Source organism: Neophocaena asiaeorientalis, unplaced genomic scaffold (assembly GCF_003031525.2).
Source record: "Neophocaena asiaeorientalis asiaeorientalis breed wild unplaced genomic scaffold, Neophocaena_asiaeorientalis_V1.1 scaffold478, whole genome shotgun sequence".
Taxonomy (NCBI): Eukaryota; Metazoa; Chordata; class Mammalia; order Artiodactyla; family Phocoenidae; genus Neophocaena; species Neophocaena asiaeorientalis.
In genome coordinates, this window is record NW_020173200.1 from 1,418,842 (window position 1) to 1,446,104 (window position 27,263).

The 27,263-nt window shown below is 41.4% G+C and overlaps 2 protein-coding genes across 5 annotated transcripts in view; both read left to right on the forward strand.

Moving 5' to 3' along the window:
* PPIH (peptidylprolyl isomerase H) overlaps positions 1-7,934 on the forward strand; it is a 21,061-nt gene extending 13,127 nt beyond the window's left edge. For 2 of the 4 annotated variants that reach the window (XM_024744721.1, XM_024744724.1), the window contains one exon: positions 3,948-4,148. The gene's annotated coding sequence lies outside the window, so the exon portion shown is untranslated. Of the gene's footprint in view, positions 1-3,947; positions 4,149-7,702 lie in introns of those variants that run through there. The other 2 variants (XM_024744723.1, XM_024744722.1) reach the window with 2 other exon arrangements.
* On the forward strand, positions 5,459-26,017 carry YBX1 (Y-box binding protein 1). Its single transcript, XM_024744770.1, is given in 11 exon segments — positions 5,459-5,514; positions 6,154-6,289; positions 8,141-8,495; positions 8,672-8,792; positions 8,794-8,859; positions 17,834-17,867; positions 20,399-20,488; positions 20,788-21,090; positions 21,193-21,275; positions 24,599-24,864; positions 25,632-26,017. Coding segments are annotated over 10 exon segments (1,479 nt in total). The 3' UTR covers positions 24,834-24,864; positions 25,632-26,017.
* The last annotated feature ends 1,246 nt before the right edge of the window (positions 26,018-27,263 follow it).

The following is a 27,263-nucleotide window of genomic DNA, read 5'->3' on the forward strand; positions in this document are numbered from 1 at the left end:
CCTCCAATTTAGGCTTCTAACCTTGACCTGCTCAGAATTAAATCTTTCATAGCTTATATTTAGAGACAATACAGTAAAAGCAGTTATATCACTTACTGAATATTTCTTGTGCTCAAATTCTGAGCTAAGAACCTTACTTTAATTATCTCATTTAACTTTACCAAGTTAAAAACTCAGGGGCTTCCCTGGTGGCGCAGTGGTTGAGAGTCCGCCTGCCGATGCAGGGGACACGGGTTCATGCCCCGGTCCAGGAAGATCCCACATGCCGCAAAAAACAAACAAACAAAAAAACTCATAGGTTTTAAGGTGTTAGGGAATCTAGGTGGCAGTCTGACCTTAAGGCATTCCACAGATGAGTTCCCCACTTTGGGTTTTTGAGTAATGGATTTGGGAGAAAGTAAGGAAAGTAAGTAAAAGATTTGGGAGTATGGTATCATTTCGTCATGTTTCTTCCCAGCTGTGAAGTTACAAGCATCTCTGATTTCTAAAGGAGTATTTCAGATCCCTCAGGTTGTTTGAGGGCAGAATAATGCTTGACAGCCAGCGTAGATGATGTTTTTAAGTCCTACTAGGCAGTATTTCTCAAACTTTAATGTACATATGAATCACCAGGAGATCTTGTTAAGGTGCTGGTTCTGATTCAGTGGGTCTGGATGCAACTTAAGATTTTGCATTTCTAACCAGCTGTCAGGTGATGCTGATGCTGACTTGGAGTGGCAAGGCTACAGGGGAATAACAGTCTGTCTTTCAATTGAGAACCCACCATATTCCAATCAGAAAAGACCCAGGAGGAGATAATCTCTTGGTGGCATTGGTCCAGCAGGAATCTACTGCATTCAGATCCAGAGATCACCTAATCATGCATTTAAGGCCTGTGCCTAGTCGCTAGAAATAGAAGATAGGAAGGAGACAGAAGATAGGTGAAGTCACTTGATCAACTGTGCCTCCCTGTGAAGAACTTCCTTCCACAACTTCTTTTGTGCTTTACCTTAGGTCCTGACTTTGGTTTTAGTGAAAATGAAGTTTTCTGTATAACTCTAGGTATAGTAACCTCGGTTTTATCTCAGTGGGTCCTGTGAAAGCTTTTTACCTTGAATTTGATTAGGTATACATAAACGAACTTTGGGCCTCAGGATTCTCCTGCCCAGTCTGAACTGGGTTCTTGGCGACTTACAACTGCATGGGGGGGCGGGTGGGGGTGGGGCGTGGAACCTCTGTTTTGAAAACCTGAGAGTCTCTTGGAAAAGAGTGGCTGTGAGCTCTGACAGCCCTGCTAATCTCCCTGTGATCCCCAGGCCTGGTACTATCAAGCAGCAGAGATCTTTCTTTAGTTCATTGTTTCCTAAATTTCCCTGAAGATGAGAATCACGTAGGGGCACTTGCTAAACCTACTAATTCCCAGATCCCCGCCCTGAAGAGTTTGAGTGAATTTGAGGTAGGATCCAGGATGCTATGTTGCTTCAGATGCTTCTTATCAGAGAAATGTGGGTAACCCTGCTTTAGGTGGTGCTGGTTGAATGTTTTTTAACATTTGTCTCTTAGAAAAAAATATAATTATACAGCACCTAGTTTTACAGGTATTATAGCTTACAATGAGGTGTTATTCGAGTTCACATAGTCAGTAGGTTAAAAATTAATTGTACCTGTGGATGGTGGGTATGGTAAGAGCTGTGACACTGCTGTTGGAATGACTGAGGTTTAGGAAATACTGTCCCCCAATCTGGGATTTCCTGTAGATGTGATACATTCCTGTAGAGGAAGATTCTGAAAGACACATTGGTGGCACGTGGGCTGGTCTTTCATTAACTAAGATAGGTCCCACACTGCAGATGAGGCAACAAACTTGGAAAGCCCAGTTCCTGCCTTAAAGGAACTCACAGTCTCTTGGGGAAACTGACAATTACAGTACAGTAAAGCACTGAACTGGAGGTTTTAAGACGAACGAAGGAAAGTGAATGCCTGTGTCTGCCTGGAGTGTTTGGGAAGACCGCAGAAGAGATGTTTCAGCTGAGTACATGAAAGAATGGAGTTTGTCAGGGTAGCTAAAACTGGGGAGGGCATTCCAGGCAGAGGGAATGGCATGAGCAAAGGCACCAAGCAGGAAACAGCAGGAAGTGTAAGGGAAACTGCAAATAATTCAATATAGCCAAAGCAGGAAGATAAGAAAAGCAAACTGTAAGAGGCGAGGCTAGAGGAGGCCAGGGCCAGCTGTGAGATCCAGTGCAGGCTGAGGTATTCATATGTTAACCTGAGGATGGGGGTGAGCTTCAGGCAGTGTGTACATCTTTCGCCCCTAGGGTGAGAGTCCATCATGCTCCTGAGATTCCAAAGGGTAGCCTGACCTCCAAAAAGAACCAGGCCAGTAGGAGCCACTGAAGGATTCTGAGCAGGAGGACGCTGCAATTGACTTGACTTATTCAGAAGATGATTCTAGCAGCAGTGCGGAGGATAGGCTAGAGGCCAGTGAGGTGTCCACCGCAGCGGTCCGGGCCAGAGCAGAGGTTCCACATGAAAATACGCGTCTAGGGAGCACCAGAGATGCGGCAGCAAATATTTGCATGCCTGCTGGGTGTGTAACACCGCTCCCTGCCCTGAAAGTCAGAAGCCCTGCCAGCTAAAAAGGGCGGGGAGGGGAGAATGGCTCCATTCCAGTCCCTCCAGTACAAGGGTGAAGCTCCCTGCCCTGTAACCAGGCCTTACACACAGAGGGATACATCACGTCCATGGAATACTATATAGCCTTAAAAAGAAAGAGGTAGATCTGTATCTGTTGGCAGATTTCTAAGGCAAATTAAGGGACAAAGTCAAGATGTAGTACATTATGTAAACATGATGCTATTTATTTTGAATTACTCTTTCAGAAATTACTGTAGTGATAGATAGCTGACTGGTAGTAATGGTTACCTCTGCAGAGTAGAGATAGCAAAGAGACTTTCTTTTCAGTTTATATTGTCCTGTATATGCTTGAATTTTCTACACTGGGCATGTATTTTATAATAGAAATACATACTGTATATATGTAGTTTTAACTAATCCTAGTTCCTCCCAGCCCTTCCCAGAAGCATGTAGCTAACATCAGTTTGTGAATCATTCCCTGGTCCCCTCCTGGGTGCACCCACAGTACTTGGTTCATCTCTCTATTACAGCATTTAACACAGTGTATCATGAATATGCTGGTCTGGTTTTCTCTAGACTGAGAACTCCTTGAGGCAGGGACCATGCTGACTAACACAGTGCCTGGTCAGTGATAGAGCTTAGGTCCCGGAGCACCATGCAACTTATAAAGTGCATTTATACATTTTTGTACATTCTGCTTGAGGGCCCAGGGTTAAACTTCTGTCTGAGCCTGCGGTGTGATGCCAGGACCCACTGTGCTCTGGAGGAAGAGGGGTGCGGTCATGTTTGGGGGGAGGGGAGCAGTAGTAACTGAGTGTACTCACCCTGTTCTTTTAGGACAGCTAACTCCAAGGCCATAAACAGAGGGTGTGGAGTTTCCTTTCTTTATAACCCTGGGACCAATCAAGGAAAAGGATTGCTCTTTGTTCTGGAGCTCCACAGAGAGCCATCAAGGTCTGGCAGAAAGCACACAGACTTCGGAGCCAAGTAGACCAGGAAGCCCCATCAGTGTCAGGCCATTAAACCCCTTGGAGCCCTAGTTTTTCCCTCCACTTAATTATAAATAATATATACTACACAGAGTTGTGAAGGGTAAATAATAAAGGAGACAGTGTATTGGCCGTAAATATTAGTTTCTTTCTTGGTTCTGTGTAACACACCTCTCAGCTCTGCTCTGGGGCACCAAAGGTCTGGCCTGTGGCAAGAATCAAAGTGGTCTGCTCTTTGGGGAAAGGAGGGTTCGGGGTGTAGAGGAGAGCTGCGAGTGTTTTCTCTCATGGACTGTCCCCTCCCCGTTCCTCTGAGCTGCTTCTCTCTTCCATCTCTCACAGACCCTCCACATCTGCCATTGCAGGCCTTCCCTTGCTCGGGGTGACGTTCTTGAGTAAGATAAGCTGGATTGGCCCCTGTGTTTGCTTCCCTGCCTGCTGCTGCCCCATTTGATCAAAAGACCTTGGAAGTATCACAGACTCAGAAGCCAAGATTTTGTGTTTAAGTTTTCAACTGTAAATAAAGTTGTTCTATTTTTTTTTTTTGGTTTTTTTTTTTTTTTTAACCGTGTGTTGTGTTCTTTTTAAATGGTTGTAATGATAGCCCTTTTTCCTCACTTCTTAGCTCCAGCTAGGAGTACTGACTCTCCCCAGAGGCCAGCGTGCGCCAGAGCCAGGCCCTTGATATGTAGAGTTGATGCCTCAGACTTACAAGCAGTTGTAGCAGTCCCCTCTTAGGTTCAAGCTGATCGGGCAAAGAAGGCAAAGCCCCAGGGCCTTATGTTTCCAGTAGGTTCATTTTGGTTAGTTCTAGAGCCTGTGGGTGAAGGGTCACTAGCTTGGGATATTTTTGGATGGGAGACCATTTGGTAGAATGTGTCTTGATCGTGATGAAGTGGAAATCATTTATTAATAGTTAAAAATCTTGGTTTGAATCCGAAGTCATTTTTTAAACAGTTGAGGACTTGAGATGTTCACTTCCCCATTTCAGAGCCTCAGTTTCCTCATCTGTAAAATGGGGATAATAATACCACTTCACAGCATTGTCGAAAGGGTCAAACAAGAGAATGGAGATGAGGATAACTTGTAGACAGTAACGTGCGTTGGAAAATTTGTTTTGAAAGGAAATAAAAGGATAACAAAAACATAAAGATAAAAAGATCCCATTGAGTGTAATGTTCAGGAGGTAAAGGGAGTTCCCTCGTATTCCTTTCATGAGGCAGTTTCTGTTATCCCATTCCTACTTTCTCCTGGCTCATGGCAGGGATGACTCATAACTACTAGCAGCAGGCTACTGCAGCAGCAGAGTAGCAGAGAGCTGAATTCTGTGATAAAACAGAACCAGGCTAAAAGTGCCATTTCAGTGTACTGGGGGACAAGAAAGGTGGTGAGATATACAAGGGCCCTATAGTTTGGATATTTGCAACTGTCTAGCTGAGTAAACAGGATTCAGGGCACACGGGGAAGAAAGGGTTGTGATCTAGTGGAGGAGAAATCTTCAAGTAACTAAACGGGGTAGAATTATAAAGAGAGAGGAAGGAGGATGAGCAGCTGGGATCCTGAGCTGATGTTCTTATGATGGGCCATTCAGTTGAATTCAGTTACACTTGGCACCTGCATTCTTTGCCAGTTTCTGTCCTGGGCACTGGAGCTGCAAAGATGAGTAAGATGTGGCCTGTGTTTGTGACAGGGGATAGGCATGGTTTGGATTCAGTGTGGTGAGTGTTAGAACGTGAGCCCTTATGAGGACAGGAAAGTTGGCCGTTTTTGTTTTTCACTGCCGTCTCCAGCACCTAGTAGCCAGTGAGTGTTCAATAAATATTTGTTGTGTGAATGATAGTGGTATGTATAAGATGCTATGGGAGCAGAGTGGAAAGATTGGGGGTGAGAGGAAGAGGCAACGTTTGAGGTAAGTATTGACAGATTGATTGGAATTAGCTAGGAGATAAGGGTGGGAGTATGTTTTGGGGCCCAGAGTCTGTTAGAGATGGGGACAAGGTGAAAGTTGTGCAGAGGAGATTCTTGGAATGAAACCACTTGCCTTTCACATCACTTAAAGGTAGACACTGGAGCTGTGGTCACCACACTGGGCTCTCAGGGTGGCAAGGGGACTAGCATGGCTTGGGGAGCTCCCACCTTGGAACAGGAGATGGATTTTGACATGAACTGTTTCTCCTCCAGTGCTTCAGTACCATCTCTGCAGTGGCAGAGAGGGGGCTACAAGGAAACGAGTTTCTTAAATCACTCATCTTCATGTTCACTGAGCATGAAGAGAGACTTCAGTGAAGTAATTGGATGAGTAAGTAATGATACTTCTAAGTAACATTTTAAAGACAAATATTACAGAATTTATATTTCTGCTTGAGAAGCCATCCCTTCAAAGCAGTTACATAAGGAAGGTTACTTATTCTCAGAGGTGCTACTGCCATTATTCTAAGTGCCTTTGTAACTCCACTTTGGGGAAAAGCTCTCAAGCCTATGGGGCACACTTTTAAATTTCCTAAGTGTTGGCAGAATTGCCTTTGAGGAAATATTTTCTCTTTAACAGTCAAAAGTCACCTGGAGCTGGAACAGATGAACAGCAGCTCCGGGATCCACCTACTTCTCTCCCTTCACACTTGCTGCCGCAGACCTTTTTCACCTGGATTACTGGTGCTGCTGCCCAGATGACCTCTCTGCTGCCAGTACCTTCTTCTCCAACCCATTTTCTACATCACATTATTCACTTGACACATTAATTAAGATATTGTGTGTCAGGGACTATGCTAGATGCCTCAGGAACTCATAGGCTGGCAGGGAAGATATAATGAGTGCAGTACAGTGTGTTAGGAGAGGGTCTCCCTAACCTAGTAACATCTGAGGCAAGACCTAGAGGATGAAGAGTTAAGCAGGCAAAGGAGAAGGGAGAAAGGAAGAATGTTATAAGTAGAGGGAATAGTATGTGATAGCTCAAAGGAAGCAGTGGCTAAAAGGTCACCTGGAAGATTGGACAGGGAATGTGACAGAAGAGTAGGAAGTAAGTTTAGAGGTCATGCAGGGTCCTGCCAACCACATTAAGGAATCTGGACAATCCTGTGGGTGGTGTAGTCACTAAAGATTTTAAGTAAGAGTGTCGTGATCAGATGGATGTTTTCAAAAGAACACTGGATACTGTGATGGGGAATATTAGAGTAAGGAAGGTAGAGACACTGGCTAGGAGGCCACAGCAGTGCTGTAAGCCAGGGGTTGGCAGGCCAGGTGTCACTCCCTATTTTTCAGTGGTTCATGAGCGAAGAATAAGAATGATTTTTAAATGTTTAAATAGTTGGGGGAAAAAAAGTTTAAATAGTTGAAAAATCTAAAGAATATTTTGTGACATAAAAATTGCATGAAATTCAAATTTCAGTGTCCATAAATTACATTTTTTTGGACCACAGATGCACTTGTTTACTGATTGTCTGTGGTTACTTTCAGGCTCTAGATTTGAGTAGTTGAGAATCTGGCCTGCACAGCTTAAAACACTACCTGGCCCCTATAGAAAAGGTGCCTACTCCTGCTCTGAGCAATGGATGATGATGGCCTACACTAAAGTAGCAGCAGTAGGAAGGAAGAAACTCTGGATTGGCATTTAGAGATTTTTTTAGGACTGATTCAGGGAGGCCTTTAAGGGGTGGAATTTACAGGCCTAGATGATACAGATGGGGTGAGGACTACTGCACTAGCCTCCTAGCTGGTCTCCCTACTTTCATTTTTGCCCCTCTGCAGCCCATTCACTATTCCCCAGCCATTAAAGAAAAAAAAAAAGTGCCATTCCCTTTCAATTCTAAAATTACTCTTCTCACTATTGCCCTTAGGTTAAGTTTCAGATAAAATGTTCCTAATTTAACCCTGCCTACCTCTATAACCCAAATGTCTTCATTCTGGTCTTACTGGACTACTTTAGTTGTATTTGCCCCAGACCCCATCTCTTCTTGCCTCCTACGCCTTTGCATAAACCTCCATGTGCTTGGAGTCTGCACTAAACCTTCTCCCCACCGCCACTCCCAAAATGCTTTGTGCATTTGCAGCGCTGTAGTGTTGGGTGTGTTGCATGTTTAAATTTCTGCGTTTATCCCTAGACTGAATTTAACAAGGCAGCAACTGGCGCACTTGTCCATACCCAGCAGATAGTAGACGCTTAATAAAGAACGAACTAAGGTGGACGACTTCATCTACATCATGCGGCAGCCTCAATTACAAATCGTTTGTGAAACGTGCATAGTAATCCCTGTTTCACATGGCTGTTTTAAGAATAAAATGCACGAAAAATGCCTAGCGTGCTCAATAAACGTGAGGTGAAATTAAACCTGATTTGTGGCCAATACGAAAAGATGTGAATACTCAATACAGTCCTCCTGTGCCTTGTATGATAGATCGGGAGGCAGGTCCCCACGGAGTACACCCCCGCCCTCCATATGCTGGGCAAGGGCTGCCTGATACCTTGCGTGGTCCCCCCAAGGTGACTGCTCCGCCGTAAGCCGACGCTCTTTGAATGCATACATTTAAGTCCGTTCCAGAAACTCTCAGCTCTGCCGCGAGTACACGGCCATTGTAGAAAAGACGGCTCTATCTGCAGTCATGGTCTGAGGTCACAAGGACCATATTTGGAGCAGGGCGGCCGGGAGGCCTTCCCTCCATATGGAGCTAAGGTGTCATTGGGCCCCGGGTCAGGTCGGGTAATCCCGGCTCAAGCGTCTGGCCGTGCCTTTCCTTCGGCCAGGACACTGCCCTGGAATTCGGGCCCGCCCGGGTTGCCGCCTCGTGAAAGTCACGTTCTCTCTGCCCGTCCTCTCGAGTACTCTATGGTTCTCGTGGTGACTCTAATTCTAGTTCCGGTCTCTATGGCGGCGGCGGAGGCAGGAACGGTTGCAGGTCGGCCGAATTAGCTGCCTAAGGGCCAATGACAGTGGAGGAGTGATAGAGTATTAGCCAGTAGAAGTCAAGAGTTGAGGTCAGGTGGTGAGATTGACAGCATTGCTGGCCAGTGAACGATCCTTGGGGCGGGTCGATCGCCGGGCTTATCCCGCCCGTCCCGCCATTCTCGCTAGTTCGATCGGTAGCGGGAGCGGAGAGCGGACCCCAGAGAGCCCTGTGCAGCCCCACCGCCGCCGCCGGCCTAGTTACCATCACATCCCGGGAGGAGCCGCAGCTGCCGCAGCCGGCCCCAACCAGCAACGAAGGTTTTGGGAACAGTAAAATGGTTCAATGTAAGAAACGGATATGGTTTCATCAACAGGTGAGATGACCGCCGCTGAATCCTCGTGCTGTCTCTTGCATGCTCTGTCCCATCTGTAGGCTTTGCGGACTTAGGACTGTTGGAGCTTGTGTAGGTTGCCACCTCTGGTGTATTGTTAGTGGGATTTTGTTTTCCTTGGTGACTTGAAAGGATTAGTGGATCTAGAGATTGTCTTTGTTTTGCAGCTAAATGTTAATCTAAGGCTAACTTGAAAGGTACAAAGCGATTTAAAAGGCAAGCGGAGTGAGCCATCTCTTACCAGTTACGGCAAACTGAGAAAGCTAAGATCTGGTATAATTCCGTTAGGCTCAGGCCCACCACATTTTTATCTTCGTCATGCTTTTATACGTTACTGAAATTGGTATTTGAAAATGTGAGCCACTAATTATGTAGGTTATTTACAACTTGTTAACCTCTGGAGGCAACGTGATTTGATAATGCAAGTATGTCGTTTTGACTAAGGTTATAATTCCTTTGTTTAGTGTCCCACTATATGCTGTTTTACAATGCCTCTGATAAATTTCACGTTAGGGCTGTTTTGACAACAGTTGTTTTTATTTGCTCATACTGTAACATTTGGAAGAAAATGAATGGCCCGTTTCCTTTCCTCAATTTTTATTTCTCTACTTCCTTGCCCCCAAATTGTACTTGCTAAAGCTTTGGTTGTAGCTTATTAGAGCGGTCTTAGTACGCGGTAACATTATTTTTCATATTTGAAGGCAAAGCTACAAACTGCATCTTTAGGATTAATCCTTAGAGTTGTTTGTAGCTATAGTGATGGTAACGAGGGCAGTTTACTCACAGTGCTCTTCATGGTCTCCTTGTCAGCCAGGCTTCATATCCAAGATGGCTGCCAAGGCAAGTAGTGCAGTTACAGGGGTGTAGAGCACTGTGCACCTAACAGCAGTATTGGCCTTCCAGGTATGATACAGTCATCTCAGCATTTTCTGTCTTACATCCTTACTTACACTAGACGTTTGAAAGAACTTAAGAATAAGAAGTAACACCAGATGTTTCTGAAATGGGCACTACTGAAGGAAGCCAAATGGTCAAGATTCAGCTTAGACACAACTGGCTGGTGAAAAACTGTTAGTTACTCAACCATAAGGTATTGTGGAAGCGTTCAGAGCAAAAGAGATTGTAAGCATTTGATGGTCTGTTTTCCACGTTTGCAGTTGTGGGGAAACATTTTGTCTCTTCCAAAATCTTTAGGAATTTTCCAGACTGCCTTTGGGACAGGCCAAGGCCACATTTTTTTCATCGGTTTTTTGATAATGAGCTGCTAGTGAGGAAGGAAGGAAGGGAATGCTTTGATGCCAGTATTTGATCACTTTTTAGGTGATCTCTGAATTTGTTAGCATTTCCATTAGTATTTCAGTCTTAATCTGAGTCTCCTTATTGGCCTCACGCTTAAACCAGTGGTTTTCAAATTTAAGTGTGCTTACCTTGGAAGGGTAAAAAGGCACATTCCTGAAATCTTCCTTCCCGGCTTGGATTCATTGGGTCTGGGGTACATTTTTAAGGAGAATTCCAGGTGATTATGGCTTGTGGGCCTTACCTTGAGAAACACAGCTTTTGACCTTTGACCCAAGGTGATAGGATATCACTGGTGTGCACATTAAGAGGGACTGTAATTTGCGGGCTTTTAAGTAGTTTGTGCTTTAGAAATATGTTTTTTGTTTTGCTGCATTAAATGGACTTAGGTTATGATATTTTTCAAGTGAACAATTGATAATCCAAGATAAAAGTAGTTTTTCATATACTCATGGTTTTTATTCTGTGAGATACCATTCCTTGAATCTCTCTGTTCTGACTTGCAGTCAACTCATTTGGCTATCATACAGGGCAAGTTAAATGTAAGTTGGCGTTTGATGATGCTTTGTTTGGACTGTCTTAACTGCAAGTATTTTGTCACACTAACTGGTTCAGATGTGCTTTACATTTCTAAGACTGGTCGTTTCAATGAATGATTCAGAGACTTGAACAAGACACTGTAAAACCTAACAGCAGGTAAGTTCAGGAGAGGTTTACCTTACTTAAGGGAAAATGTATGTCTTAAAGAACTATAGTTCTGGAAGCTAGCAGGTGGTTCGGGGCTGGAGGCACTTGGCTCTCCTGAGAGAGAAAGTGTGTGTGTCACACATGTATACTGTTTCTGTATAAAGGAGAGGATGTAGTGTTGGGGATGATTGGTGTAGCTCTAATTTTAACCTCAGAATTCTATGAATTTTATATTGTAGGCTGTTAAAGTGTTTATAATTAAGATACATTTTTAATGTAAAATTTTCCTTTAAAGAAATGTATTTTTATTGTAAACATGTATTTCAGTCTGTGTTATTGCCTGCGATAATTGTTACAGCCTTGTTAGAATTATTTTTTAAAGGGTTTCGTTGTACAAAAGGTGCTAAATAAGAGTATAAAGATTTTAACACAGCAAAAATGTTTGTTTTATTTTGTTAGGCTATGTAGTCTAGGAATTCATTGTTATTCCTTTGTGTGCTGCATCTGCAAAAGATAATTGGATTATGTGACTGGAGGCGTTTATTAACCCCCCAAAATTACTTTGCATTTTATGATAAACTTCACTCAAGACTATTGAAGATGGCATTAGAAGGATGCCATGGGGTCAGTGGTTTCAGGGTTTGATTTTCTGCTTTTAAATCTAGAAACTTGATGTTCTCTTTTGCTTCCAGGTGTTGAGGATTAATCTATGCTCACCAAACTTATGAAAGATTGGCATGAATCAGTAACAATTTATTTTTCAATCGGACATGCATCTTTTTATAGTGACCAGAATAGGAATACTTTTCTGTTATCCAGAGTACTTAAAAAGCTGAATTGTAAGGGTTGGGCAAGGTATTTGGAGCAAAAAGAATCAAACAGAGAAGAGATCACAAACTGGTGGCCTACCTGATCAGAGTATCTTCTTTTTTTAAGAGCTGTATTTTAGCTTTGGGGTCTTTAGTTCCATGGAAATGAAAATCAGCTGGTCATGAGTATCACGGCCTGTAAATGAGGCATGCATTCTCTTTTTACGACAGTCTGTCAGGCTTAGTTCTCTCCTGTTGTTTGACTTCCCTTCCTATATGCATTTCTGTGTATTACTTTTTACCCATGGTCTAGGATGATATTTAATAAACCAAGACAGGGAAGGGCTTAGCTGTCCCTCCTTAGAAAAAATACTTAGTCATGGCTGTCAGGTTTAGTCTCCCTTTGCGGGGGCCCTACCTGTTGGGGATTCCACGTGTATATAACTGATCCTTCATTATGGTGGTGATAAGAGTAGCTAATGTTTATCAAGTATTTATGCTAGGAACTATAGTAAATGGTTAAAATCAGCTAATGGATTTAATCCAACCTTTCAGGTAATAGGTACTATCCTGAAACACAGAGAGGTTGAGTAAACTTGCCCCAGAAGTGTAGCTGCTAAGTGGCAGAGCTAGGATTTGAACTCTGTTTTCTGACAGTGGAGTTTGTGTGCGCTAACTCCTGTTATTGCTGTCTATGAAAGTAGACCCTAGTCGTCTTCAGTTTGGTTGTTTCTACATGGTCTACATTTTCTACAGATAATGGGGGCAGGAGTTATTCTTTGCCATTGAAAGGTTCTTCTTAAATGATCTCTAGCTTGTCACTAGAGCTGTATGCTACTAGTTCCCCAGATTTGAAAAGCTTTCTGCTTTTCACTGCCTGTTTCATATAGTTAGGGATTGCTATAATGTAGTTCTCGTTCAGCGTGCAGATTGTCTTTAGGAAGTAAAGGACTTGCTTAATACCTAATATTGGGAGGCAATTAAGGAATTAAAAGAGAGTATTAGATCTTTATCTTTAAACTCATTCTGGTTTTATATGGTCTGTGAACCAAGAACAGGTTTTGCCTTTTTATAAGTGTTGTTAAAAAAGAGAAAAATATACAACAGTCTGTGACCCTACAAACCCTGTTAATTTTAACTTTATAGACCTGTGGAAAGATGATTGCCAAGTCTCTTGGGCTGTTAAAGTCAAACTGATCATAACTTGATCGCACAGTAAGAACCAAGAAATCATAGGTAGTCTGTAACCTAAATGAGTAAATGTTGTGGTACTAGGGAAGGCTTGAAGATTTGGTGGTGTGCTAAGGGAGGGATGGGGTGGGGTGGGGGGGGGTGGAGGCATAAAAAGACATACCTTCATTGTCCTACATTAGGAACTTTGAAGAGACTTCCATTTTCTTTAGATCCCTGCAGGATTTCGTTTTCTTTGGCATTCTCAACTTAAAATGGTATCCCCTTTTTTTCTAAAGTCTCTTGCTATCTGTGTGATTTCTTTTTCCTTGAAGTCACTGCTGTGTTATTTGCTGAATAAGAACAATGTTATATTTCTAGATAGGTGAGAAAAGTATGTTTTCATTAAAAATTTGTTCAGTAGTAAATAATGATCTGTTAATACGAAGAGGCGGAGTAGAAGAATACAGCAAAAAGAGTACACTTGACTGCAGGAGAATGGGAGGACTGGTGTGTGATACATGGAATGACACTGTTGGAATACTGTAAGTCTGTGCTGTCCAATACAGTAGTAGGTACATGTGGCTATTAAGCATCTGAGAAACTGAATGTAAGATACTTCAATGTCTTATGTTGACCATGTATGTTGAAATGATCAAATTAGTTTTACTTGTCTTTACTTTTTATTATGGCTACTAGAAAACAAACTTAGATATTTGGCTTTACCAATAAGGCACTTTGCCCAAGATTATGTAGTTAGTAATGGGGATAGCCAGGATTCCAACCTTGGCTCCAGTGGTTCTGGTTAGGAGCTCTTAACTATTGTGTTCTATATCCCACCTTGCCCCTCTCTCCTCCTTCCTCTCTGATTAGTATGACTTAACATACTATAACATGTAGAAAACCACATTTGGTAATTCAGCTGCTGCCTTAGATTGAATAGTGGTGGCCTTCTAGATAGAAATCCTTGAGGATAGGCCACATCTTATTTTTATTTCTTGTGTTTAGCACAATGCCCAGATAGCTAACTAGCACAAGTAAATACCCAACAGTATTAAAGAATTGAATGAGGCCTTTGGGCTTGCTATCCTTTCATCATCAGCCCAGTGGCTTCTGGTAGATTAGAGCTGGCTAATGTTAATGAATAGTAGATACTTTAAAACTGAGCACCTACCATGTTCCTGTAGTATGCTGAGTGCTAGACAGAAGAATGGCAGCCTCTGTTTTCAGTGACTTGGCTCCATGGGGTTGGAGCTCATACTTTGGCTTGTGTCTAACCTTCCACCCTCGGTAAAGTATGGTAAAGGCAGAAGTATGCCTCTTGGTTCTCAGGAGGTAAGAGGCAGTGCTGGTGATGCCTCCATTCTCTCCTCATTGCATTAATAAATAGCTAAAGGTTAAAACATGCTTCTTGATGAGCCATTTTGGTCATCTTTAATTGCTGCTTTTCCCTCTTCAGTAAGATCTCTAGTAGCCATGACATGCCTTTTTTCCAGTATTACTGTAGATCAGGAGTCAAGAAACCCTCTCAGAACTGGTTTTTTCTGGCTGGTGAGCAAAGAATGGTTTTTACATTTTTTAAGTGTTGAGGGAAGTGAGGGGGCAATATGCAGCAGAACCCTGGTCTAATTATACGAATAACTTTGTGTACTACAGGTAAGGATGTAGGGATGCTTGTTATTCATTGTTGTTCTCTCCCAAAATTGGAGAAACCATATGCTGTTATCTCCTTCTACAGCTGAAATATGTAAAGATTTCCAAACTGATCCTTTTTGAGTTTTCAACATGATAAAGCCCAGGGCCTGTGGAATCAAATTCTACCGCTCTAAGCAGATGACCGCATACTTCATTTTCCTAATTTGTAGAACGGGGGGTTAATATAAAAGCACCTACCTTGGGATTGGTATGATCTAAAGAGTTAAAGCGCTTGGCACAGTATCTGGAACGTAAACCCTCTGCAGTGTAAGCTGTTAGGTGTCTAAGCTTTTCCCCTTTTGTGGGTGAAGAAAAAGATCCAGTTAGGAGGGGGCAGCTTTCCAAGGCTACACAGCTGTAAATAGTAGAATGAGGAGTAAAAATCAGGTTTCCTATTGGTAGTGCCTTGAACTTCTTGGTAGTCCTTTAACAAGTTGCAACTAGATTGATTTATTGCATCCATACTGTAGTATAATGGCTTGGCTAAAACTACATTTTTTGATCTGTCAAGTTTTTCCCTAAAATCTACATACTTTTTTTTTGGCTGCATTGGTTCTTCATTGCTGCGCACAGACTTTCTCTAGTTGTGGCAAGCGGGGGCTACTTTTTGTTGCGGTGCATGGGCTTCTCATTGCAGTGGCTTCTCTTGTTGCAGAGTATGGGCTCTAGGCTTGCGGGCTTCAGTCGCTGTGGCTCGCAGGCTCTAGAGCTCAGGCTCAATAGTTGTGGTGCATGGGCTTAGTTACTCCGCAGCATGTGGGATCTTCCCAGACCAGGGCTCGAACCCATGTCCCCTGCATTGGCAGGCGGATTCTTAACCACTGCTCCACCAGGGAAATGCCCTAAAATCTATATATCTTTTGACCATGATATATTCTCTTATAGACTGGTTTAGTGACAGCAGAATAAATGAGTATCACCTTGTCTGGCATGACATCATTAGTGAACATATATTGGTTTCCACATAGCTCTGTATCCAGAAAACCTCTCCCTAATCTGTTTTCCAAGAGATGATTTATCTTGTGTGTACTACTTGTCTTGTACTATCTTTAAGATTGTCCTGACTGGAAAAGTAGTTTTGGTGAATTTTTTTAATACTCCTTTTACAACCCTGAAGTAAAATTCGTAGATAACTGCTTTTACTTCTTTTTATTGTGGTGTATAATATTTTCCATCTGTAAATGTCTATTTGCAACTACATTAGAAAAAGTGTTGTATTGGCTACCCAGATACATGGGTAACATTATTGTCAGTAATGAAAAATCCCTCTCTTGAAAGCTGCAACTTTTAGGAAATTATAATGCATATTGAAACTGTAAAATACTATATTCAAAACTCAGTTAATTTACACATGAAAGTCCAGGACCAAATATCCTTTACCTAATCATCTGGCAAGTCTTATACCCTTCACTCCCTTTAATGGAAGTAGTACCCCCTGTCTTTGGAACAGCCTTAGAGCTTGAAATTCAGTTGTCGTGTAGCTCGCTCGCGCTCTCTCTCCCTCTCTCCCCCACTCCCCCTCTCCCCCCACCATGTGAGTGTGTGTGTGATCGATCCTGTTTCCATAAATTGAATGTCCTCATGTTATGATAATCCAAGCTATATGGATTCTTTGGTGCATACATTGCTCCATGGATCCGCAAGGAGCCAATAGTCAGTAAACCAGTCAGGCTAGTTCATTGTAACCTTTGTTCCTTTTGTCATTAAACACTAGAACTATACTATTGAGTCCTTTCTCAACTCTGACCTACTGACAATAGGGTAGGGTAAATCAATAAAGGTCTAGAAATGTTGTTGCTCCTCCAGTGCTTCTTTTTGTTCATAGTATCATCACCGTGACCTCCAGTCTCTAAGCTAAAAATTCAGATCATTCACCACTGCCCCCTGACTTCTAGCCTCCATTCATCCACAAAGTTTTTCCCATATTAATTCAAGAACGATATATCAAGTCTACTCCCTCATACACAGCCCCTTAGTCCAGGCCTCCATCAGTCCTAGTCTGGACTTCTGGTGTAGCTTTTGTAACTAACAGGTCTCCTCTTGGCTTCAAACTTTCCGTAATAGCAACCATTTTTTAACACCTAATAATTTATCGTGTTCTAATTTATCTAATAATTTATATGTCCACTACATAAAAGCGTTTACTGGCTTCTCTACCTACATGATGATTTAGCCTGTATTCACCCTTCCTCACAGCCACAGCCCTAAACCATATTCTAGGTTGAACCCAATTTGCACTTAATTTGCTCATTGTTGGCTTTACCCATATCCATGACCTCTCCACCTGGAACATCTTTCTCATTTTCCGGTAAACTCCTTTAAGACTTAGGGCAAATGTTGCCTCCTTTAATAGCTACTTGTAAAGTCCTGAAGCAAATATTTCAACCATATTTGTTTAGGAACAGACTAAAGATTGGTGTCAAATGGTGTCATATGAAGTGAAAAGGGGGGTTGTGTGTGCTAGTAAAAAGTTTGATTCATCTTCACCTCCTTAGTTCTCCAGCATAAACAATGCTTTCTGTGTGAATGATGTCAGTATTGGTGGTGTTCATATTTGTACTTCATTGTGATCTTGTCCCTCTATTTTAATCAGTACTTTATTTTTAAGAGCAGTTTAGGTTCATGGCTAAGTTGAGCAGAAAATACATAGTTCCCATATACCCCAGGCCTACACATTGCACCCATGACTTCCCCCACTATACTGTACCAAAGGGATACATTAGTTACAATCGATAAATCTACACAGACACATCATTATCATTCAAAGTCCATAGTTTACATTTAGGGCTCATTCCTGGTATTGTACATTCTGTGGTCATCTTTATGATCCTCAAGGAAAGTTGGGGATTGGAAATGGTAAAAAGGAAATGATTGAGGATGAAGTGAGAAAGTAGGAAGCTAGTAATTAATGGAAGAGAATGTGTTCATGATCTCTCCTACTTAAGTTAGTAACCGTGCTCTTAGAGGTAGGAGTGGGTTGTGCAGGAACGCTGTTCAGTAGGATGAGTGACAGAATGTATGTTGCTAGTCACTTCTATCCTCTTAATAGCTTAGTAGGTCACACTTCATTAGTCTTTAATCCTTCTAAGGTAGATGGTGAGAGTTATTAGCAAAACCGTCGTGGCTTACTGGTTGTGTTTTTGTTTTGTTTCTTAATTTCCTAATGGCTGGTTGGCAGCCGAGAAAGTCTCTAAAAAGGGGAGGGGAGTGCAGAAAGGACCAAGTGTATTCTTAATCTTTGGCAACATGAAATGTAGTGTTCAATTTTATAACTTGTTCAACTTGGTTCTGTCTTGTAGGAATGACACCAAGGAAGATGTATTTGTACACCAGGTGAGTGCTCGTGTGGGTATTTACCCTTCTGGCTCAAGGCTTGTGGGAAGAAAAGGGTGGATAGCTTGTCAACTACTGTTCCTTGCAAAAAGGTTAAGTCCAGTCACCAAACAATTTAGTTCCCACAGGAAGAGGGGTAGTACAGCTTAAATGTGTACATTGAAACATTATGTTGGCAGTTTATTTAATTAAAATAGGTGTTTCACATTGGTATTTTGTTAATGGCTATAGCTTTTTAAAATGTTGAATCTGCTCTACTTGTTACACTAAATTTTGAAACCTAATTTCAGATGAACTGAAAACCTCCATTAATCTAAACTTGAACTAATACCATTGCTATAGATACACAGAAACTTTGACAAGATGCTGTTAGAATTACCTCTGTGGTAAGGACAAATAACAGTAATCCTGGGAGAAATCGGCCAAAGTTGCAAAATACGTTAATTTGAAATGAATGTTGAAAAACTGGCAAACGTAGCATAGGTCCTTCTGTTACAACAGGATAGGTGCTACATGCTAAACTTCCCCCACAAGTACCATTTAAGGAAAATATTTTGGAAAATGCTTAAACATTAAGGAGTTTATTGTTAAAGTAAGCCACTGCCAAATGAATGCTAATATTTCAACCTTAAGTATATCATAGGCCCCACTGGACTTAATTATCCTCATAGGAATGCAGTGGGTAGGAGAAATGTTTATAAATGTGTACTTTTATGTACTCTGCAGTTTTTGTTTTTTTTACTAAGACTGTTGAAATATTGTCAACTTGTATTGAAAATCACTCTAAGAACTTTTTAACCACTATACTGTAATGTAGACATCAAAAGACAAAGTCAGTCTACACATGCCTTTATTCAGGGAGGTATGAGCTTGGCTGGCAGCATACTTCATAGGAAGGGCTGTCTTAGGTTGGTGTTTTGTAGCTCTCTGAAGTGCCCTGTACAGCACTCAGTGGTAATCAAGGGGGAAGCCAGATCAATTTCTAGATACATCAGAAGCCCTGTCCAGTAATCACTGGGTCAAACATAAGCATGGAAACTTTTAAATTCTAAACAAATATAGGACTGCTCAGGCAAAGTGTTATATTAAGACAAATGTTTATTTTATAAAATTGAATACCAACACTTAATCTGTTCCTTACTTCCCTTTTGCATGTTCAAAGGAATTTGCAGAATTAGGTACAAGAGACAGCAAGCTTGCCAGTCTTGCTGCCCGTCAGCAACAGTAAAGGGTTTGGGAAGATTGGGGAGGGTGTTGAAAATGCTGACCAAAATAAGAGTTTGGGATTTTAATTACCCATACTTGTGCTATCCCCTATGACTGCAGATAATTGAGTTACATGAAAGGTATGAAAACTTTGTGACAGTTTAGATGACAGATGAAATTAATTATTTGGCTGAATGCATATCACCCGCTTGTACCAACCCACAAGGTGTCACCAATATGCTTTCCTCTTTATTTTGGAGGTGGTTTCAACATTTAGTTGTTTCTTAGGACTTTGGCTGCTCAGGTCTTGGTGGTGTATCAAGGAGACTGCAGTTCTGGGCAACTTAGCTTAATTGGCTTCAGATTTGTTGGTTGTCCTGCCTCCTCTGGAATGGAAATGCATGAGTGATCCTGTAATGGATACCGCTGTGATGTAGCAGAATGAACATGGGATTTGGAGTCCCAAGACCTGGCTTTAGAAAAGTCCATACTCTGCCACTTATTAGCTGTGTGACCTTGGGCAAGTCACCTAACTTTTTAAAGCCTGTTTATTACCTTAAAAGAGGAATAATAATGCCTCACATCATCTGTCATAATGAGATTGAGTGGGTAATGTGTGGAAGAACTTTATGGAAGTACTACAAACGTGAGATATTATTCTTCCCCTTTAACTTTGTCGTAGAAGTCTGGAGAACAAGTAACAATGTGAGATTTAATGTATTCTGGGGAGGTAATAACCAACTGTCCCAGGCAGTCGGAATATTAAAAGTGGCATAGTTAATTCATGTGAATTGCATTTCCATCGAAGTATTACCACAGTCAGGTTGGAAGGGATTTTGGTTGACATTTGTAATTGAGTTTGATACGGTAACACAGGGACAAAGTTGGTTTGGTCAACTTTGAAGCATGCAAAACTAAACTCGCCTGTCATCTAAACTGGCCCTGTGTGGGGCTAGCTTCTACTATTAAGTGCAGTCTTTGGGGATAGATGGATATCCTCATTTTGTTCAAAGCTACATATAATGCTTTTGCAAAAAGCATTTTAAAATATATATCTATATAGTGTCTGTCTTGAGTGTTAACTTACTTGTTTTAGTTTGGAAAATAGTGGTAAAATGCTGGGGCCTTGTAAGATTGGAGTATTTTGGTTGAGGTTGGGGGTAGCATTGGTCCCTGTTTTCCTAAATTTATTGATGGTTTGGTCTTATTTAAAGCTAATTTTAAGTGTATATCCAAGCTAAAATATTGTTGACTCTGGTACATTTTAAATGAAAAAGCACATTATTCTCCCCTGTTAATCTATTTTTGGAATGTGATATTACTAGACTGCCATAAAGAAGAATAACCCCAGGAAGTACCTTCGCAGTGTAGGAGATGGAGAGACTGTGGAGTTTGATGTTGTTGAAGGAGAAAAGGTGAGGATGCTTTTTGTGTAAAGGTTTGACTTCAGTATGGAAATATTTTGGAGATCTCATCCATTAGGATGGTGGCTCTAATGTGGATGGATGGGTCAGGTGACCACTTGAACACAGGTGCATCAATCCTAATGTGCTGGCTGCAGTTAGAGGGCTATCTCTTCAGAACAGTGAGGAACTAATATTTAATCATTTCTATGCACCCCTGGCCACAGAGACCCTTTTTTATTTGCTTTGTGTAAGTTTTGTTAAGTGTACTTAATTCCATTGTCACTATCAATATATGATGGCTTTTGTAGGGTGCGGAGGCAGCAAATGTTACAGGCCCTGGTGGAGTTCCAGTACAAGGCAGTAAATATGCAGCAGACCGTAACCATTATAGACGCTATCCACGTCGCAGGGGTCCTCCACGCAATTACCAGCAGAATTACCAGAATAGTGAGAGTGGGGAAAAGAATGAGGGATCGGAGAGTGCTCCTGAAGGCCAGGCCCAACAGCGCCGGCCTTACCGCAGGCGAAGGTTCCCACCTTACTACATGCGGAGACCCTATGGGCGTCGACCACAGTATTCCAACCCTCCTGTGCAGGGAGAAGTGATGGAGGTAAATGTGATTTTATTTATTTTTAACTGCCGTGGTATTCAGACTTCTGTCTGGTTGGGCTTTTACTGGTCCATATTGGCTTGATTTCCATTGCCTTTTCAGGGTGCTGACAACCAAGGTGCAGGAGAACAAGGTAGACCAGTGAGACAGAATATGTATCGGGGTTATAGACCACGATTCCGCAGGTATGGTTTGTATTTTAAAATTCTCAAGCATGTGTTAGGACTCACAGCATCATGCTTCTTGTGCAGGCTTTTTCTGTCGTTTATCTGTTAACACTTCACATTTTCTTTCATCAGATACCTAAGAGATGAACCTGAAGTCAGTTATCTTTGAGAATGTGTTCTTTGCATCTTTGCTGGCACTGGTTAAAAACACCTTTATAGATGTGGTCTACTTTATGCAGTTGGTTTTGTTGTTGTTTTTCTCTAATGAGGGTATGGAATTTCACATGTTCTGTCCTTTAACAGGTAAGAAAATAGTAGTTTAAACTGCATTGTATTATAACTTTAAAACCTGGTTCATTGGGAGGGAGAAAGGTAAAAGGTAAGCATATCTTTTTAACAGAGGGTATTTAATTATTAGAGTATAGAGTAATTAGGGAAGAGCTCCATGAGCCAGACACGTTTATACATATATGTAGCACACTGAGGCAGTGTTCCCAGTCCCACAATGTTAGGATTGACTGGTGTAGCAGTTATTTCTTTTAAGGGTCTTAGAGCATTGAGTCTCCAGATGTGATCCCTAAGACTAACAGGTAGTATACTATTTTCAACCTAGACATAGTTACCTTGTTGAAATACTACAAATAATCACAATATGTTTTAAAATAGTGATAATGTTTATCTGTGATAGTGATAAATGGTCTAAAATAGGCTTTCATGACAGTCTATCCATTTAAATTCCAAGAGCAGAATCCTTGGTCTACTTTTTCTTACATTGTAGAGCTGCTTAAATTTTCTACCTGGTTGCATTGGTGTTCTTAAAAATAGCATATGAATTTTTGTTGTCAAGTGCTTCAGTTTTACTGTTTGCCTTTTGGTTTAAGTTAGACTAAATGGTCTCATTTGAATGAATAGACTAGTATTACAGTGTCAGATAATTGCTATGGTGAGATAGATAGATATGGTAGATAGATTGATTTGCCTTAAAGTATCAACGAACGCAGGGCTTTCCAAACTATTTAGCCAGGAATTTTTTGTTCAAATGAGTAGTAAATGACACATGCTACTTATAATCCATGGGGTGAAATTCTGATTGATGTAGATCCAAGAGCAAATTGTAAGAAATCTGAGACCAATATAGCAGGAGTTTTGCTGAGAAGGAGACAGGTGAGGTGGCAATAAAGGGAAATGTGTCATCAAGAAAGGATTTTTTTGTTTGAGAAATAAGAGCATATTTGTAGGCTGGAAAACGTAGTAAAAGAGGACAGTTGTCAGGGAAGTAACTGCTAGAACTGTCTTCAGTTAGGATAGGATTTGGTCCACAAATAGTGGGTTAGTCTTTTGCTAGAAACCATGGGCATTGCATGTGTAAGAAGCCAGAGTATATGGGCCCCGGTATGTTAGTGAAGTCAAAAGGAGAGAGGGGTGAGAGGGTTTTGGGGAGTTTGGGACAAAGATGTGAAATTATCTCTAGAAGAGAAATAGGGGAGATCAAATAACAGTGTTTACCAATTTAAAGTGGGTCCACCCAGCATGGCTGTACGTTTCCAGCCGTTTTGAGCAGCAGCCTCAGGTTAGGCATAGCGTTAGATTTGTTCAGCATTTGTTACCCAAAGATGACTGAGTTTGAGACTGGTTATAACGATTAATGGTGGACTTTATACTTGCAGAAAGAGGGGAGAAACAGATTAAGGAAGAGTAAGTGACAGAATGAGTGATGGGATCATTGGATTATAGGTCCTAGTGGAAATAGAGTGCGAGAACAAGACACCTGGAATAAACCGGGAAAATAAGTAAGGGGTGATTAGAGAGTGGAATGCTTGAAGTTGAGAAAACCTAGGTAGCAAACAAGAATTGGATGGGAAGTAAAGAATCTGAAAGCCCATATTATTTGGGACTGTCATGATAATTACAACAGGAAAAGTGTAGTAAATGGAATATGGCATAACGTAAGATCTGAAAGCTTGGGGTTTTAGAATTCACTTTAGAAGCCGCAGTGTTAGGGGTGGGACAGCCACCACTTGAAGGCTGTTCTTCAAGGGGAAGTTTTGCCGAAGACTGGTCATGAGTTCACAAAATGTGGGGAAGCAGTTTCAGGAGAAGGGGTGGGGGGTGGGATTGGGAGAGGTAGGTGGGAGATTGGAGGGATTAGAGGTGAAAAATAGAATGTACGGATCTAAATAGGAAATTAGAGCTTATTATGACCTATAATATTTATGGTATAGAAGGATGATATTAATCTTGGTGTTCATTTAAAGCATGCAACTGACTGGTATTTAGTATATTCACAAAGTCACGCAGCCATTACCACCGTCTAGTTCCAGACATTTTCAGCACCGCCACGCTCCCCCCAGTCCGCCACCCCCAAAGTCCTGTATTCATTAATAGTCACTCTCCATTCCCCTCTGCCCCAGCCCTTGGCTACCACTAATCTGCTTTCCCTGTCTCTGGATTTGCCTATTTCGGGTATTTCTGTGTCTGGCTTTCAATTCACATATTTTTAAGGTCATCCATGTTGCATGTTATCAGTACTTGATTTCTTTTTATGACCAAGTCATGTTCTATTGTATGAATATCACATTTTGTTCTTCATTAACCAGTTGATGGGCATTTGGGTTTCTTTTTTTGTTGTGAATAATACAGTGATCACATAATGGACACTGTTTTGGCTATAGACCCAGGAGTAGAACTGCTGGGTCATATAGTAACTCTTTGACATTTGTTGCCAAGCTGTTTTGCAAAGCTGCTGCAGCATTTTATATTCCCACCAGCAATGTATTGAGGGTTTGTTTCTTCACATCCTCCCCAACATGGTTATTTTTCAGCCTTTGGATTATGACTATCCTAGTGGGTATGAAGTGGTTTTGATTTGCCTTTCCCAGTGACTAATGGTTGTTGTGTACTTTCATTTATATGAAGAGAGCATCTCTTCTTTGGCTTTGACTTCCTGCATTTTTAGCAAGTGTTCATCTGTAAAGGGTAGTTAGCACTTGTTCCCAAACCTGGTTACCTTAAAGCCCATGTTTTTAAATGACATCAAGGTGTTGATAGTGTTGTACCACCTTTAGTCCTTTCATGGCTAACTTTGTAATGGATTATACTATGGGTAAAAGCTTACAAGACTATTAAAACCAGTTTTAAGCATTCATCTTCCAGTTTATACTTCCAAATCCTTTTCCCAAGTCATACTCAATTTGTGAAATAAAAGCCAAATTTGCTCTTTTGATTTTGCTAAATTGCCTGCAGACCACTTGATAAACAGGAAGGCCAGATGTGTTAATACTGGTGGCTAGGTTAAAGAAAGAAGGTTTTATCATCACAGGTTTGCACAATGTTCATTCCAGGGGCCCTCCTCGCCAAAGACAGCCCAGAGAGGACGGCAATGAAGAAGATAAGGAAAATCAAGGAGATGAGACCCAAGGTCAGCAGCCACCTCAACGTCGGTACCGCCGCAACTTCAATTACCGACGCAGACGCCCAGAAAACCCTAAACCACAAGATGGCAAAGAGACAAAAGCAGCCGATCCACCAGCTGAGAATTCGTCCGCTCCCGAGGCTGAGCAGGGCGGGGCTGAGTAAATGCCGGCTTACCATCTCTACCATCATCCGGGTAAGTAAGCATAGATAGCCTTCTGGCCTCTGAGCAATCATGAGTGGTGTCCATTAATGAAAGAGGAAAAAACCCAGTTCATCAGGTAAGGTAAGCCACTTAAACATATAATATCTTCTACCCAAACTAATCATAACATGACCTGAATATCCCATTTTGGTAATGGGGCGTATCAGAGCCATACTTTGGCTCACTAACACTTGGAGGCCTAGCTTTATATTGTATCTTGAATGTGAGAGCCTTTTGTCAACCTTTTTGGATGATTTTACCAGTAAGCAGAGGAAAGTCTTGCTAACCTTACCATAACAGGTAACATTAATTACATTGCATTATTTTTCATTTTTCAAAAATAAGTGGGAGAGCTACTAGGATTAATAACCTAGGTGATAGTGACCAATATGGTTGGTCTTTTTGGGAAAAGTGACAACTTTGGCATTGTATCATCAATTCCAAAATCAAGGGATTCCCTTTTTACTTGATTCTAGGAGGCATTTGGCACTAGAATTATTATTTTCGGCCACTGATACTTTTTTTCCCCTCTATACTATTTTCTGAGTGTCAAAAGGTCATCCAGAACCTAGGAGTAACCATTCTTGTTACACAGCAGGGTCCACCCCTGTTATGAATTGCTGTGTTAAGATAAACCAGTATGAGATTTGTTAATGCCTTCCCTACTTAGCTTATTTGAATCTGGAGCAGTTTGGTGTACTAAAAGAAAATTGCAGTGAACTGCACGAGATAATTTTAAAACTTTTTTTCTTTTACAGTTTAGTCATCCAACAAGAAGAAATGAGTACGAAATTCCAGCAATAAGAAATGAACAAAAGATTGGAGCTGAAGACCTTAAGTGCTTGCTTTTTGCCTGTTGACCAGATAATTAGAACTATCTGCATTATCTATGCAGCATGGGGTTTTTATTATTTTTACCTAAAGACGTCTCTTTTTGGTAATGACAAACGTGTTTTTTAAAAAAAATAAAAAAGCCTGGTTTTTCTCAATACACCTTTAAAGGTTTTTAAATTGTTTCATATCTGGTCAAGTTGAGATTTTTAAGAACCTCATTTTTAATTTGTAATAAAAGTTTACAGCTTGATTTTTTCAAAAAAGTCAACAAACTGCAAGCACCTGTTAATAAAGGTCTTAAATAATTGTCTTTGTGTATATTTCTGCCTTGTTTCATTTTATTTTATAAGTACTTTCTGGTTATAGGATCCTTATTAGCTTAAATCTATCTGTAGATAGGGGGTACTCATTGGTATTTACTCAGGATATTTTTTAAAATGTGTAATCCTTTATTGAGTAGCATGCCTGTGGGCCCGTACTGAAAATTAGAAAGTATTTACTATGGTAATATGGCCATTTTCCTTTCTGTGAGCTGCTTTTACTGGGAGGCAGTGGTAAAGGAGAAGAGAGAGGGCATGGTCTGGTGGAGACTAACTGGACTCTAATCCTTGGAAGCCATTTATTTGTGCCCTACTGTGAGTTACTTCAGCCTGTGGATTGAAGGATACCCACCGTAGTTATCAGATGCCTGCCACAGAGACTGGTGTACTTGGTTAACACAGCTCCTTTGCTTGGGCACAAATAATGCAATGCTTGTGTGAAGTCTGCTTAAAGAACATAGAGGTCAGTGACATTCATTTTGTTCTCAGCACCCTTGTAACCTAAGCCTGTTCTGGCTGTTCTTTTATAATGTCTTATTAAAATGCCCTTTGGCTTCCTTTGTGGAATAGTTAATGACTGCTGTCTAGAGACTAATTCTGGATCATTCTGGCCAGCATTTGAGGCCTTGGGGTTATAGAGTCGGCTGGAGTGGCACATCCGGGAGTCATGCAGTGCTGTGAGCCTCTCCAGAATGGGCTCGGGATTCACAGAACTGAGATTTGCATTGCACTGATAGTTTTAATTCAGGAGACTGATGAATAAAGTGGGGAAAAAATAGGCAAGTGGGCTAGGCTAGTATCAGTCAGCACTTTGAAATGCCTTTTCTGAATTTGGGGCCACCTCCTTGGATGTTGAACACTGCTGGTGGTATGTAGTGTTTTTTTCTTATAGTTGCATACATTAGGATATATGTTGTGGAAATTATGCCAACAATGCTTACATAATCCAATAATGTTGGAATGTGATTTTGAAAACGATGGCAAGGAAGAAAAAAGCTTTTTGTGATGCAGTCTTGCTGCCAGTGTTGCAAACAACATTTTTTCGTGTGTATTTGTCTTGTGTGAATTTACTTCACTATGTGTAAGGATTAGGTAGACTGTGAGTCTCTGACAGATGAGAGAGTACATTCAGTCTTGCAGCCGGTCTGCAGGTTTAGAACCTGGTCTACCGTTCAGATGCACCAGCATGGGACTCTGGGGAAGTCGGTACTGTTTACTAGAAGAGGGGTGGTGGAA